The sequence below is a fragment of the Felis catus genome, chromosome C1, assembly GCF_018350175.1.
Source record: "Felis catus isolate Fca126 chromosome C1, F.catus_Fca126_mat1.0, whole genome shotgun sequence".
Lineage (NCBI taxonomy): Eukaryota > Metazoa > Chordata > Mammalia > Carnivora > Felidae > Felis > Felis catus.
The window spans coordinates 142,557,368-142,570,061 of NC_058375.1; the positions used below are offsets into that span (position 1 = coordinate 142,557,368).

Consider the following 12,694-nt stretch of genomic DNA (forward strand, 5'->3'; position numbering starts at 1 on the left):
AGTACCACCCAGACCCTCGAACTGAGTGCCGACCTTTGCTTATTTCAATAGAACCAGGTCTGGGCAGTCTTTTTTCCCTAGCTAGGCGAACCAAAGCAGAGGTCCCAAGTGACACCAAACTTTCTGCTCAAAGCGTCTTTCATTTGACCAGAGCTGGCAGATCTCTCCCAAGACCCACACTAAGAAGAGTATTCGAAATACGACAAACAGCAGAGACCCCGACCTGTCAGCCAAATTAAACCGTGTGCGGGGCCCCTGGGGCTCTGGTTACTCAAAGTCAAGTACGCGACTTGAAGACGTTACCACACACGGAAAGTGCAACTAGAAATACTTTCAGTCTTAAATTCAACATCCCTGCCCTACACCGGGTCCCCAGCAACTCGCATTCGAACGCACAAACTTCGAGGGCGATGCGGAGCCGCCCGGCCGGGAAGACTTTGCGCGCAGGGGGATGCGGAAGCAGGACGCGGCGGGAGCGCCCGGCCCCTGCCGGAAAGGGGCGCAAGGAGACTCTACCCGCCGCTCGCACTCTGGGTGGCAGCGCTCGGATCCCGGACCCCCGCGCCCCGCACCGGGCCTTCTCCCCAACCTGCCGCCCGCGCGGTCTCCCCGCGCCCGCCTCCTACCTGTCTGAGGATGAAGCTGGTCGAAGTGGTGCTGCCATCGGATCTTTTCAACCTGCTCCTCCGGGTCGTGGTGCCTCGGGCCACCTGGACTCGACACACGGGGCCAGAGAGAAGCCGGTGAGGACCGCAGCGCGGAGCCGGACGACCACCCCGGGCCAGCGTCCGCCTCCAGACCAGCTCCCCAGGGTCTCCCAGAGCCCGTACCCCAGTCTCCTCGGCGGTCCCCAGATACAGCCTCCACCCCCACCCCCCCACCACGAGCCTCGACGGCTGCAACGATGCCCGAGGAGAGCAGCCCGCGAGCACCCACCACATCCATTAACAAAGACTCTCGGGGCGCGGGGTCCGGGTCCCCGGCATCGGCTGGGGAAGGCTGCGGGCTCCAGAGCGGGAGCGCTGAGACGGACGAGGTGAGGAGGAGGAGGAGGCAGAGGAGGAGCTGGAGGAGAGGGACGAGGAGGAGGGGTGGGAGCGCGCGGCGGCCGACTCTCAGGACTGGGGGCACCGCGCTGCCCGCACGAAGGCGGGGCGCGCTCGGGCCGCCGGGGCGGGAGGGGGAGGAGGAGGGGGCGGTACCTGAGCGGTGGGGGAGTGCGGCCCGTCGGCCGGCCCGTTCTTGGCGTAGGAAGAGGACATGGTTCACAGCCGCATGGCGGGCCGGCGCGCGGCGGGCGGAGGGCGGGCAGGCCCCCGGAGGCCGGGGAGCGGGAGGAGAGGAGGGCGGCAGCGAGACCCGCGCCGGCTCCCGGGCTCCCTGCCCGCACCTCGGAGAGCAAGACACCTTAAAGGGACCAAGGCGCTTCTCCCGCGCCCGCAGCGGGGTCCCCGGGTCACGGCCCGGCAGGCAGAGGTCCCGCGGAGGGGGCTTCTGGGGATCTCGCCTACCCGAGCCGACCGGGAGAAGCGCTCCCCCACCTAGCGAGCGCCTTACATCAGAGCTTTCCAGAGGATGGAGAGGGGGGGAATCTGGGGTGGGGGTGGAAGGATTAAAATAGTCTGCACAGTTTCAAATGAGACAAAGGTGGCACGGTTCATGAATCAGGACTTGGGGAGGGACGCTGGTGCAGTGTGGCAGGGAGTGGGAAGAGCCGACCGGGCGCGCGCGGGTGTGTGTGTGTGTGTGTGTGTGTGTGTGTGTGTGTGTGTGTGTGTTGCACTGGAATTTTAAAAGGGCACGAGCAGAACCTTCCTTGCACGACTTCACTCATCAGCCCGCCATGGTAAGGCATGGGGTTTCTGGTTTGTTTTTTGTACTGTTTGGCCAACTCTATTTTCACAACCCGGAGCCAACACATCCAGGCGGCCGCAGGAGAACCTGCCAGCCTAATGGGAGATGCAGCCTCGCAGGAGACTGGCGCGTCCTAAGGAGTTTTGAAGGTCATGTTAGACCTGCTAAAAAGCCAGAGTTGGCCACGTGCCTCCCATTTCTACGCGGATAGCTGTTTTCAAGGGAAGAAACTCATCCTTGAAACCATCCACGATCCATGCCATTGTTGCACCCCTTGGTTTCCTCCTGCAAATACATATAAGAGGTTAATTTGAAATCAAAGCAAAAGCAAACTGTGGAGAAGAGGAATTTGAAGTAATAAGAAGAGGGAAGAAAAATATGTGAGAAGTCAAAAATAAAGAGACCTCATTTAACTATAGATACTGCATGAGAAACCCATCAAAATATATATAGTAACTCAAACTGCTAAATCAGCCCATGTCACCTTGTATTCTAGTATTATTTTTGGTGGAAACAATTGGCCGCATATTGAGGTCCTGATTATGTTACCACCCACCAAACACTTCCTTTCCATTCCCGCCTTCTTCACTTAATCCAGACCTTCATTTCTTTGTAACAGTCTAAAACTAGTCTGTCTTCTTGCTTCCGGACTCAGCGCGTGCGCACTTACACACGCGCGCGCGCGCGCACACACACACACACACACACACACACACACACACAGACTTCATTCCAACTACACGCTACACACAAAGTCATTTTCCTAAAATCTCTTTGCCCAAGTCACTCCTCTAAAAAGCACTCATTGCTCTCAGCAGCCTACAAAATAGGGTTCAGACTCCATAGTCCCAAAGACCAAAGCCCTCTCCTCTCCCCTGCTTTTTGGTCACCACTTCATTTCTCATTTAATCTCTTCATATAGACCTTCCAGCAACTAGGCAGGTCCACTCATTATTTCTCAAACATACTAAATGCAATCCCATTTTAGCACTTCTGCTTTGGAATGTGCCCTACCCCGAGCCCACCCATCCAGCTGAAGCCTACCTTCACCTCCAAACGTGCCCCAGCCAACTCTTGCCCCACAGAAATCCTCCTTGGCCACTCACTCCAGTCCTGGATAGTTTCTCATGCCTATGAAAAACTGGAGTATTTTTCCCCGGGAATTTAGTATAGCTGCTTTGGTTTATTAGTTCTCTTTTTTATGAAAATCTAATTTCCAAAACAGATTTTTAGCTTTTTATCTTATATTTTTATACCTTACATATAGTAGACACTTCCTAAAGCTTATGGATAGTAGTACGTCTGCCAATGCAGAACTCCTTCCATTTTTAGCTCTGAGCCATTTTAATAGCTGATATCTAATCAATATATATAGAATGAGTTATTCTGTGGTTTGAGTTTTCTGGTTTTTCATTGCCCACAGTCGCTGACTTGGAGTTTTCAAAAAAGAATCTACAGCAGCCTGACAGTGAGGTGCACTCTGTACCCACCCCCACCCCACAGCGAAACTGGTGAAAATTGTTTTTGTTTTTGTTTTTTTATTTAAATCTCTGGAATGACCCTAAGGGTACACAACAAATAAAGAAACATTTATTCAAGAAAATTTACTAAAACTCCGTAAGGAAAGTGAGAGTCTGTGGTATTTGAACCAAGACCCGCTCCCTCTTTTCCTGCTTCTGTCCCATCCCGGCAAGGGAGAGACTCCGTTCCACACTGGTGCAGCCTCGAACACAGGGCTTCCTCTCCCGTCAACTCCAGTGGGAGGGTTATCTTCTTTGGATGGACAGGACATTATTTCTCATCCTGCCCCCAGCTCCTTGTGGCTGAGGTTGAACTCTCCTCAAATACAGCAGGGAGGAGGGGCTTCCTTTGTTAGCCCAGCCCCCACTTGTAGGATGGAGGTCTACCCTTGGCACCCTGCCACCGAGGATACTGGAGCCCTGACTGCTCGGGCAGAGGCGAGCCTGGGGGCCTGGGACTGCTGCCCCTCTCTGCCAAGGGCTCAGCTCCTAAAGGGGTGCTGTCACTCAAAGAGAGGTGCACCTTTGTCCCTGCCTCCAGCACCAGAGCTGAAAGAATGAAGGTAGACACTTACTTCTTACCACCTACAAAAATTAACTCAAAATTGACCAAAGGGCTAAATGAAATAGTTAAAAATGTAAAACTGTTGGAAAAAAAATGTACGATAAGGGTAAGCCTTCATGACTCAGATTTGGCAATGGATACTTAGATATGACACCAAAGTACAAGCAGCAAAAGAAAAAATAAATAAATTGGACTTCACCAAAATGAAAACCTTTTGTACTTCAAAGGGCACTATCAAGAAAGTGAAGGTAAAAAATTTTTAAAAAGAAGGAAGTGAAGGCAACCCAAAGAATGGGAGAAAATGTTTGCAAAGCATATACCGGGTAAGGGACTCCTATCTATAATATATATAAGGAAATCTTACAATGCAGTAATAAAAATAATTTTAAAAAAAATTTTAATGTTTATTTTTGAGAGAGAGACACAGAGTGTGAGTGGGAGAGGGGCAGAGAGAGAGGGAGACACAGAATCCAAAGCAGGGTCCAGGCTCTGAGCTGTCAGCACAGAGCCTGATGCAGGGCTCAACTTGCGAACCACGAGATCATGACCTGAGCCGAAGTTGGACACCCAACCGACTGAGCCACCCAGGCGCCCCCCCAAAAAATAATTTTTTAAACAGGCAAAGAATCTGAATAAACATTTCTCCAAAAAAAGATAGCCAAATGACTGATAAGGACATAAAGAGATGTTGGGCATCATGAGTCATCAGGAGAATGCAAACAAATCAGAACCATGAGATACCACTTCACATGCACTAGGACAGCTATAATCAAACAGTCAGATAATAACAAGTGTTGGCAAAGATAGAAATTGGAACTGCAATACACGGCTGATGGGATTGTAAAATGGTACAGTTCCTGTGGAAAACATTTTGACAGTTCCTCAAAAAGTTAAACACAGAGTTACCACAGCAAGTCCACTCCCAGGCATATAGCTAAGATAAATCAAAGAATATGTCCATGCAAAACTTATACAAGAGGGCACCTGGGTGGCTCAGTCAGTCAAGCATCCAACTTTGGTTCAGGTCATGATCTTACGGTTTGTGAGTTCGAGCCCTGTGTTGGGCTCTGTGCTGACAGCTCAGACCCTGGAGTCTGCTTTGGATTCTGTGTCTCCCTCTCTACCCCTCCACTGCTTGCACTCTCTCTCAAAAATAAACATTAAAAAAATTTTTTTTAACTTATACAAGAATGTACATACCAGCATTATTCTTAATAGCCAAAACCAGAAGCAACCCGAATGTCTACCAACTGATGAATGGATTTTAAAAAATGTGGTATATCGGGGCGCCTGGGTGGCTCAGTCGGTTGAGCGTCCGACTTCAGCTCAGGTCACGATCTCACGGTCCATGAGTTCGAGCCCCGCGTCGGGCTCTGGGCTGATGGCTCAGAGCCTGGAGCCTGCTTCCGATTCTGTGTCTCCCTCTATCTCTGCCCCTCCCCCATTCATGCTCTGTCTGTCTCTGTCTCAAAAATAAATAAATGTTAAAAAAAATTTTTTTAATAAAAAATAAAAAAATAAAAAATAAAAATGTGGTATATCTATACAGTGGAATATTGTTCTACAATAAAAAGAATGAAGTATTGATACATGCTACAACATGGATGAGCCTTGAAAATATTATGCTAAGTGAAAGAAATCAATCACAAAAAGTTACATATTGTAAAATACCACTTATGTGCAATGTCCAGAATAGGGAAATCTTTAGAAACTAAAAATACATGAGTGGTTGCTTGGGGCTAGGGAGGCTGGGAGGTATCGAAGTGATAATTAAAGGTAAAGGGCTTCTTTTAGAGGTGAAGAAAATGTTCTAAATTGATTATATTGATGGTTGCACGTATCTGTGAGTATGCTAAAAACCACTTTAAGTGGATGAATTGTATGGTATGTGAATTCTGTCAATAAAGCTGTTATTTTTATAAGGAACTAACTGTGAGACCTAGAGGAGAGCACAGGCAGTAATTTCTCTGACGTTGGCTATAAGAACATTTTTCTAGATGGGTCTCCTGAGGCAAGGGAAACGAAAACAAAAATGAACTAGTGGGACTATGGTCAAAATAAAAAAGCTTCTGCACAGCAAAGGAAACAACAAAACTAAAAGACAATCTACTGAATGGGAGAAGATATTTACAAATGACATATCTGATACAGTTAGTATCCAAAATGTAAAGAACCTATACACAAGCTGGAGAGGAGCAAAGGAGGAGGGAGAGAATCTTAAGCAGTCTTCACCCTCAGTGCAAAGCCCGACGAGGGACTAGATCTCATGACCATGAGATCATGACCTGAGCCAAAATCAAGAGTCAACGCTTGATTGACCAAGCCACCCAGGCACTCTTTTCTGGAATTTTTAAAAATTAAAAAATAAATAAAGGGAACAGAGTTGATTTCCCAGCTCTACCACTTACTTTTTAAAATAAGCAAGTAGATAAAACTATAGTTATGAAAGAGAGGTGAGAGTGTATGTGCAGACTTAGACATCTAAGTGAAAAAAAAGTTTTAGAACAATGATCACATTTGTGCAAAATAATGTCTGTGCATGTTTGTATGTGTATATATGTGTGGGGAGAGGGCACGTTTTAAATGATATACTTCCGTACGATATGAACATTTCACCAAGAATAAAAACTTAATAAGAAGTGTTTTTATCCTATGTACTTAAAATGCTTGGATATTATTTAAAACTACAAAGCAAGTTTGAAGTTTTCCAGAAAAATTAAATTATACCAGGTGTGGGGGGGAAAGCTGTTGTTTTTGAAAGTCTTCAGACCTTATATAAAATTAACTCAGGGCACCTATGTGGCTCAGTTGGTTGAGCATCCGACTCTTGATTTTGACTTAGGTCATGATCACAGGGTCGTGGAATTGAGCCTCGAGTTGGGCTCCGCACTGAGAGGAGTTAAAAATGGTGAAATTGAAAAAAACAAAGTTAAAACAAATAAAAATAAACAACTCAAAATGGATTATACGTCTATGTGTAAAGTACAGAACTATAAAACTTCTCAGAGAAAACCTATAGGACCTTGGATTTGGAGATGAGGTTTTAGATGCATGATCAGGGGTGCCTGTGTGGCTCAGTCCACTGAGTGTCTGACTTTGGCTTAGGTCATGATCTGGCGGTTTGTGGATTCAAGGCCCATGTCAGGCTCTGAGCTGTCAGCACAGAACCTGGATCCTACTTCGGATTCTGTGTCTCCTTCTCTCTCTGCCCCTACCCCGCTCATGCTTTGTCTCTCTCTGTCTCTCAAAAATAAACAAATGTAAAAAAAAAAAAATTAGATGCAAGTATGATCCAAGAAAGTAAATATTGGTATGTTGGGATTTATTAAAATTAAAAAATTTTGCTCTGTTAAAGACCTTGTTAGGAGAATGAAAAGACAAGTGATAGGCTGGGGGAAAATATCTGTAAGACAAATCTGGTAAAGAACTTGCAAACAAAGGGGCATCTGGCTGGCCCAGTCAGAGGAGCATGTGGAGCTTGATCTTGAGTTCATGAGTTCAAGCCCCACATTGGGTGGAGAGATTACTTAAAAAAATAAAATCTTAAAAAAAAAAAGAACTTGTTGGGGCTCCTGGGTGGCTCAGGTCATGATCTTGCGGTTCATGAGTTCAAGCCCTGCTGACAGCTCAGAGCCTGGAGCCTGCTTCAGATTCTGTGTCTCTCTGTCTCTCCCCTGCTTGTGCATTCTCTCTCTCTCTCTCTCTCTCTCAAAAATAAATAAAAACATTAAAACATTTTTCAAAAACTTGTAGACAAAAATATAAAAATAACTCTCAAAACTCAGCAATAAGGGGAACCTGGGTGGCTCAGTCAATTAAGCATCCCACATCAGCTCAGGTCATGAGCTCGCAGTTTGTGGGTTTGAGCCCCATGTCTGGCTCTGTGCTGACAGCTCAGAGCCTGGAGCCTGCTTCAGATTCTATGTCTCCCTCTCTCTGCCCCTCCCTCGCTCATGCTCTGTCTCTCTCTCAAAAATGAATAAACATTTAAAAAATTAAAAAAAAAAAACTCAGCAATAAGACAACAAACAACCCAGTTAAAAATGGAGAAAAGATTTGAACGGATACCTTACCAAAGAAAACCTATAGATAGCAAATAAGCATGTGAAAAGATGCTCAACATCATTTATCATTAGGGAAATACAAATGAAAACAATACAATACCATTACACTCCTATCAGAATGGCTAAATTAAAAAAAAAACAACAACAACGGACAATGCTAGTTGTTAGTATTAGGAGCAGCAGGAGTTCTTATTCATTGGTGATGGGTATGCTAACTGGCACAACCATTTTGCAGACAGTTTATCAGTTTCTTAAACTGTCAGGTTCTTCATAAGCTAAACATAGACTTTCCATACAGTCCAACAATCATGATCCTAGGTACTTACATGATTGATTTGAAATACGACACGAAACCCAGCCCACAAATGTTTATAATGTTATAATGTTTTATTTTTAATTGCCCAAAACTGTAAGCAACCAACGTGTCCTTCAATAGGTGAATGGTATAATCATACCATGGAATACTACTCAGTGATAAAAAGGAATGAGCAAGCAAGCCATAGAAAAACATGGATAAACCTTAAATGCATAGTGCTGAGTGAAAGAAGCCAGTCAGTCTGAAGCTTCATATTTTATAACATTTTTTTTTGAGATTCTAGAAGAGTCAAAGCTGTAAAAACAGTAAACAGGTCGGAGGTTTGGGAGGCAGAGGGTTGAATATGTGAAACATAGCAGGGATTTTCTTAGGGTGGTGAAGTTATTCTGTATGATACTATAATGGTGGATCCATGACACTGCATCAATCAAAACCTGTAGAACTTTACAGCACAAAGTGAGCCTTAATATGTGCAAATTTTTAAAAATTCATTTAAGAAGTTCCGGAATGGAATGCAGAATGTAACAAAAGAATATAACTGTATGACAATGTATGAAACAACCTCACCGAAGAAGGCTGGTGGGGGAGCAAGGATTGGGGAGGGTGGTGGTCTAAGTATCTTTGGAGATGAGTGGAGTCTGTGAGACTAAAGGCCAAAGGAACTGTGCATAAGCACTCTACTGCTGCTGATAAAGTTGCTTCCTGAGGTATGGGTTACCAATTCCGAAATCACTATGCATATATACTGGAATTGAACAATTAAGTAAATCGATGGCACATGATGGGAGCCACGTTTTCTATTGTTGGAGTGGACAGTTACAGATAAATAAGGAGAAGAGGCTAGGATGATCCATGTGGTAATGGATTCAAGTTAGAAACATCAGTATGAACCCAGGTGTAGCTTATATAGATAACTATATGGATAAATGTTTATAAATTTGTATATATATACACAGGTTAATCTACACATATTTTCTTGCTTTCAGCCAAGGGCCGAGAAATAACAACATTATCAGTAGCAACAAACACATGTAGTACCCAAGTCTCGGTTTGTAATACCATCCTTTACCAAAAGCAACCAGGGCACCTTGAAGAAATGGCTGATCCTAAGACTGGGGCAGGAAATATACAAGATGAACCCCGAGTGTCTTGTAGTGCCAGAAAGTAAAGAATGCTTTCAAAGCAAAACAGAACAAAAAAGCACAATGACTGGGGGTATGTCAAAGGGACACAGGAACAAACTGAAAGAGCTCCCAATGACCAAAGTTGGAACAATTTGAGCAATAAAATAAAGTAGTATCGGGATGCATCCCAAAGTATAAAATAGTATCCATGAGTCCATAGTGATAAAAAAATAAATGACTGAATAAATAAATAAGCAAACAATGGAAGAGAAGAGACAAAGCTCCCATGTGGAAGAATTCCAAATAACTTATGTAGTTACTCTACCTGTAAAGAGGGAAAACATGACTCCCCCTTCTCAAGTGTGGGCTGTGCATTAGTGACTTCCTTCCAACATACCATGGAAAGAGGAATTGGAGAAACTTGACAAACACTCCCTCAGTCATGTGATTAAGATGAACATCAACCGTGATGTCATGCTGATAATATGTACCCTTGATATAACATGAAGAGAAGGGTACTTTACCTTTGTGGCCTGCCTCTCCCAAACCTATAACTCTACTGTCATCATGAGGAAAATACCATACGAATCCCAATTGAGGGGCAGTCTACAAAATATTTGACTGGTACTCCTCAACACTGTCGAAGTCATCAAAAACAAGTAAAGTCTGAGAAAATGTCACAGCCAAAAGAAGACTAAATACCAAATCAAAAACCAAACCAAAACCCAAATCACCAAATGGACACATACCACTCCAGGATAACGTTTAAAGGAAGAATTCTTTTAAAAGTTCACATGAAGGTGCTGGATGATGTAAGTTAAATGCCAAATAATATTCAAATTCTGGTTTTTCTACTTTTCTGTCCCGGGGAAGAACACAGACTTACAGGGACTTAAAATTGGAAGAGACCTTGAACAAATCTATACAAATCGGGCTATGTGGGGGCGGGGGGGGGGGGGGTGGAGGGGGGGGCTGTATTTTTAGGCTTCAACTCAGAACTACTCTCCTAGTTCAAATCAGCCTCAAATAGTTGTCACCTGTTGTTTTCCTTAGAAATCCCTTGAATTTTGCGCTTTTCTGTTCAGAAAACAAAGAACTCTACATGCTTCATTAACCTCTTGCTTTCCCAGATGTTTGACCCCTCCTCCTTCCTCACAGATTCTCACCAAGAGCCAGTCTGTTTACATCAAGCCCTGGTCTGATCAACCCACCTGTATGACGGAACTAATTGTACTACAGTGCGCACACTAACTTGATCCAGCCACTATTATGCTGTTCCTCACAGGAGCGTTGTCACATCTGAGGGCATTTTGTAACCATGTGAGCCCTTAGGGGGCCTCATCAATCTCAGTGATGTATGTGAAAGGAAGTCATTACATGGTATTACCTGACAACCACAATACACAGATTATTTCACACCAGTACAGTGGGGAAAAAGCACATGCTTGAGCATCGGATAGACCCAGATTTATAATCCCAGCTTTGCCACTTACTAGCTGTGTGACCTTACCCTCTTCTCCTACCTCTCTACCTAACAAGAAGAGAATTCAGTGACAATGTGTATGAAAATGGTTTTTTTTTTTTAAGTTTATTTACTTTTGTGAGAGAGAGCACACAAGTGGGGAAGAGGCAGAGAGAGAGAGGGGATCCCAAGCAGGCCCTGCACTGTCAGCGCTGAGCCCCATGTGGAGGTTCGAATTCATGAACCAGGAGATCATGACCTGAACCTAAATCAAGAGTTAGATGCTTAACCAACTGAGCCATCCAGGCACCCAAGTATGGTTTTCAATCAAGCCAAAGTGCAATGTCTGACACTATACAACTAGTTGGTTAGTGCATGGCAATGCCACAAATACAACTCCGGCTTGGAAATTCAAGTCTTAGCATCCCCAGCATATAATTGTTATCAAACGCATTAATGAATGCTAATACATCTTTAATTTTTTCATTTTTCAAAACAGAACAGACAAGAGTAGTTTGGAGCTTTTATCCCCATCTCTATTTTCAGGATCTTTTCTATATCTCATAAGGTTAGAAAAAAAAGTCCCAGTTTTAATCATTAAGTTGGATGCAAATATATTAAATCTAGCCTTATTGACAAAAAACTATGGTATACTCATATTAGAGAATCTTAAGAAGAGCTTATTTGACCATGGAATAATAGGCCAACTTAACTTTGAATTTATTTACCAGCCACAAAAATAGTAACACCAGGTTGTAAACACATGTGGACATGTCTATCTCTGTGGCAGATTATAGCATGGCCCACTCTATATTCATTCTCAGTCATCTTGTCCCCTGCCTCCCTCTCTCTTTACAGAGGCTAGAAAGCAAAATACTTACCTTCCCAGACTCACTGGCTCCTAATGGTAGCCTTTTGGGACAGTTCTGACCAATAACATGTGGGTGGAAATCCCGAGGGGAAGGTTTCCCAGGGAAGAAATATGGTGAAGATTATTTTTGGCTGGGGTTCTAAGTCCCATTTTTTTCTTTTTTAATGTTTTTTATTTTGAGAGAAAAAAAGCATGAGCAGGGGAGGGGCAGAGAGAGAGGGAGAGAGGATCCCAAGCAGGCTCCACATCTACATGAGGCTCCACACCCACATTGACATGAGGCTCAATCCCACGACCCTGGGATCATGACCCAAGCGGAAAACAAGTCGGCTGCTCAACGGCCTGAGCCACCCACGCACCCCCTAAGTCCCATTTTTCTATTTAGACAATACGCTTTTGGGGCACCTGGGTGGTTCAGTCAGTGACACATCTGACTTGGGCTCAGGTCATGATATCACAGCTTGTGGGGCTGACACCTGGGTGGGGCTCTGTGTTGACAGGTCAGAGCCTGGAGCCTGTTTCAGATTCTGTGTGTCCCTCTCTCTCTCTCTCTCTGCTCCTCCCCCGCTCATGCTCTCTCTCAAAAATAAACATTAAAATTAAAAAAAAAAAAAGACAATGCACTTTTCACTCTCTTGCTTGGTTACTTGGAGGGAAAAAAAAAAAATCTATGACAACTGAAAATCACCTCTACATACACTGACACCGTTATCATATCTGTTCACCATGGCGAGCTATCTCCTAACTAGATAGCACTGACTCCTCTTTAGGTATGTGACAGAAGTGATGAGAACAACGCTGTTACCTTTCAGGACTATAAACTATATAGCTATGGAGTTGATGCATTACAATTATAGCAGTGTCCAAAAGCAGCTGGTAAAATAAGTCTTCAACAAATGGTGTTGGGACAACTGGATA

At 44.4% G+C, this 12,694-nt stretch overlaps 1 protein-coding gene across 2 annotated transcripts in view; it reads right to left on the bottom strand.

Annotated features, from left to right (window-relative positions):
• The window catches only part of CACNB4 (calcium voltage-gated channel auxiliary subunit beta 4), a 257,203-nt gene extending 255,493 nt beyond the window's left edge, over positions 1–1,710 (bottom strand). Inside the window, exons 1-2 of one of the 2 annotated variants that reach the window (XM_045033810.1) lie at positions 1,203–1,710; positions 627–710 (exon numbers count right to left, since the gene is read on the bottom strand). In XM_045033810.1, the coding sequence (XP_044889745.1) occupies positions 627–710; positions 1,203–1,262 (144 nt within the window). In that variant the 5' untranslated portion in view covers positions 1,263–1,710. Of the gene's footprint in view, positions 1–626; positions 711–936; positions 1,145–1,202 lie in introns of those variants that run through there. The other variant, XM_003990762.6, reaches the window with a different exon arrangement.
• Between the last annotated feature and the right edge of the window lie 10,984 nt (positions 1,711–12,694).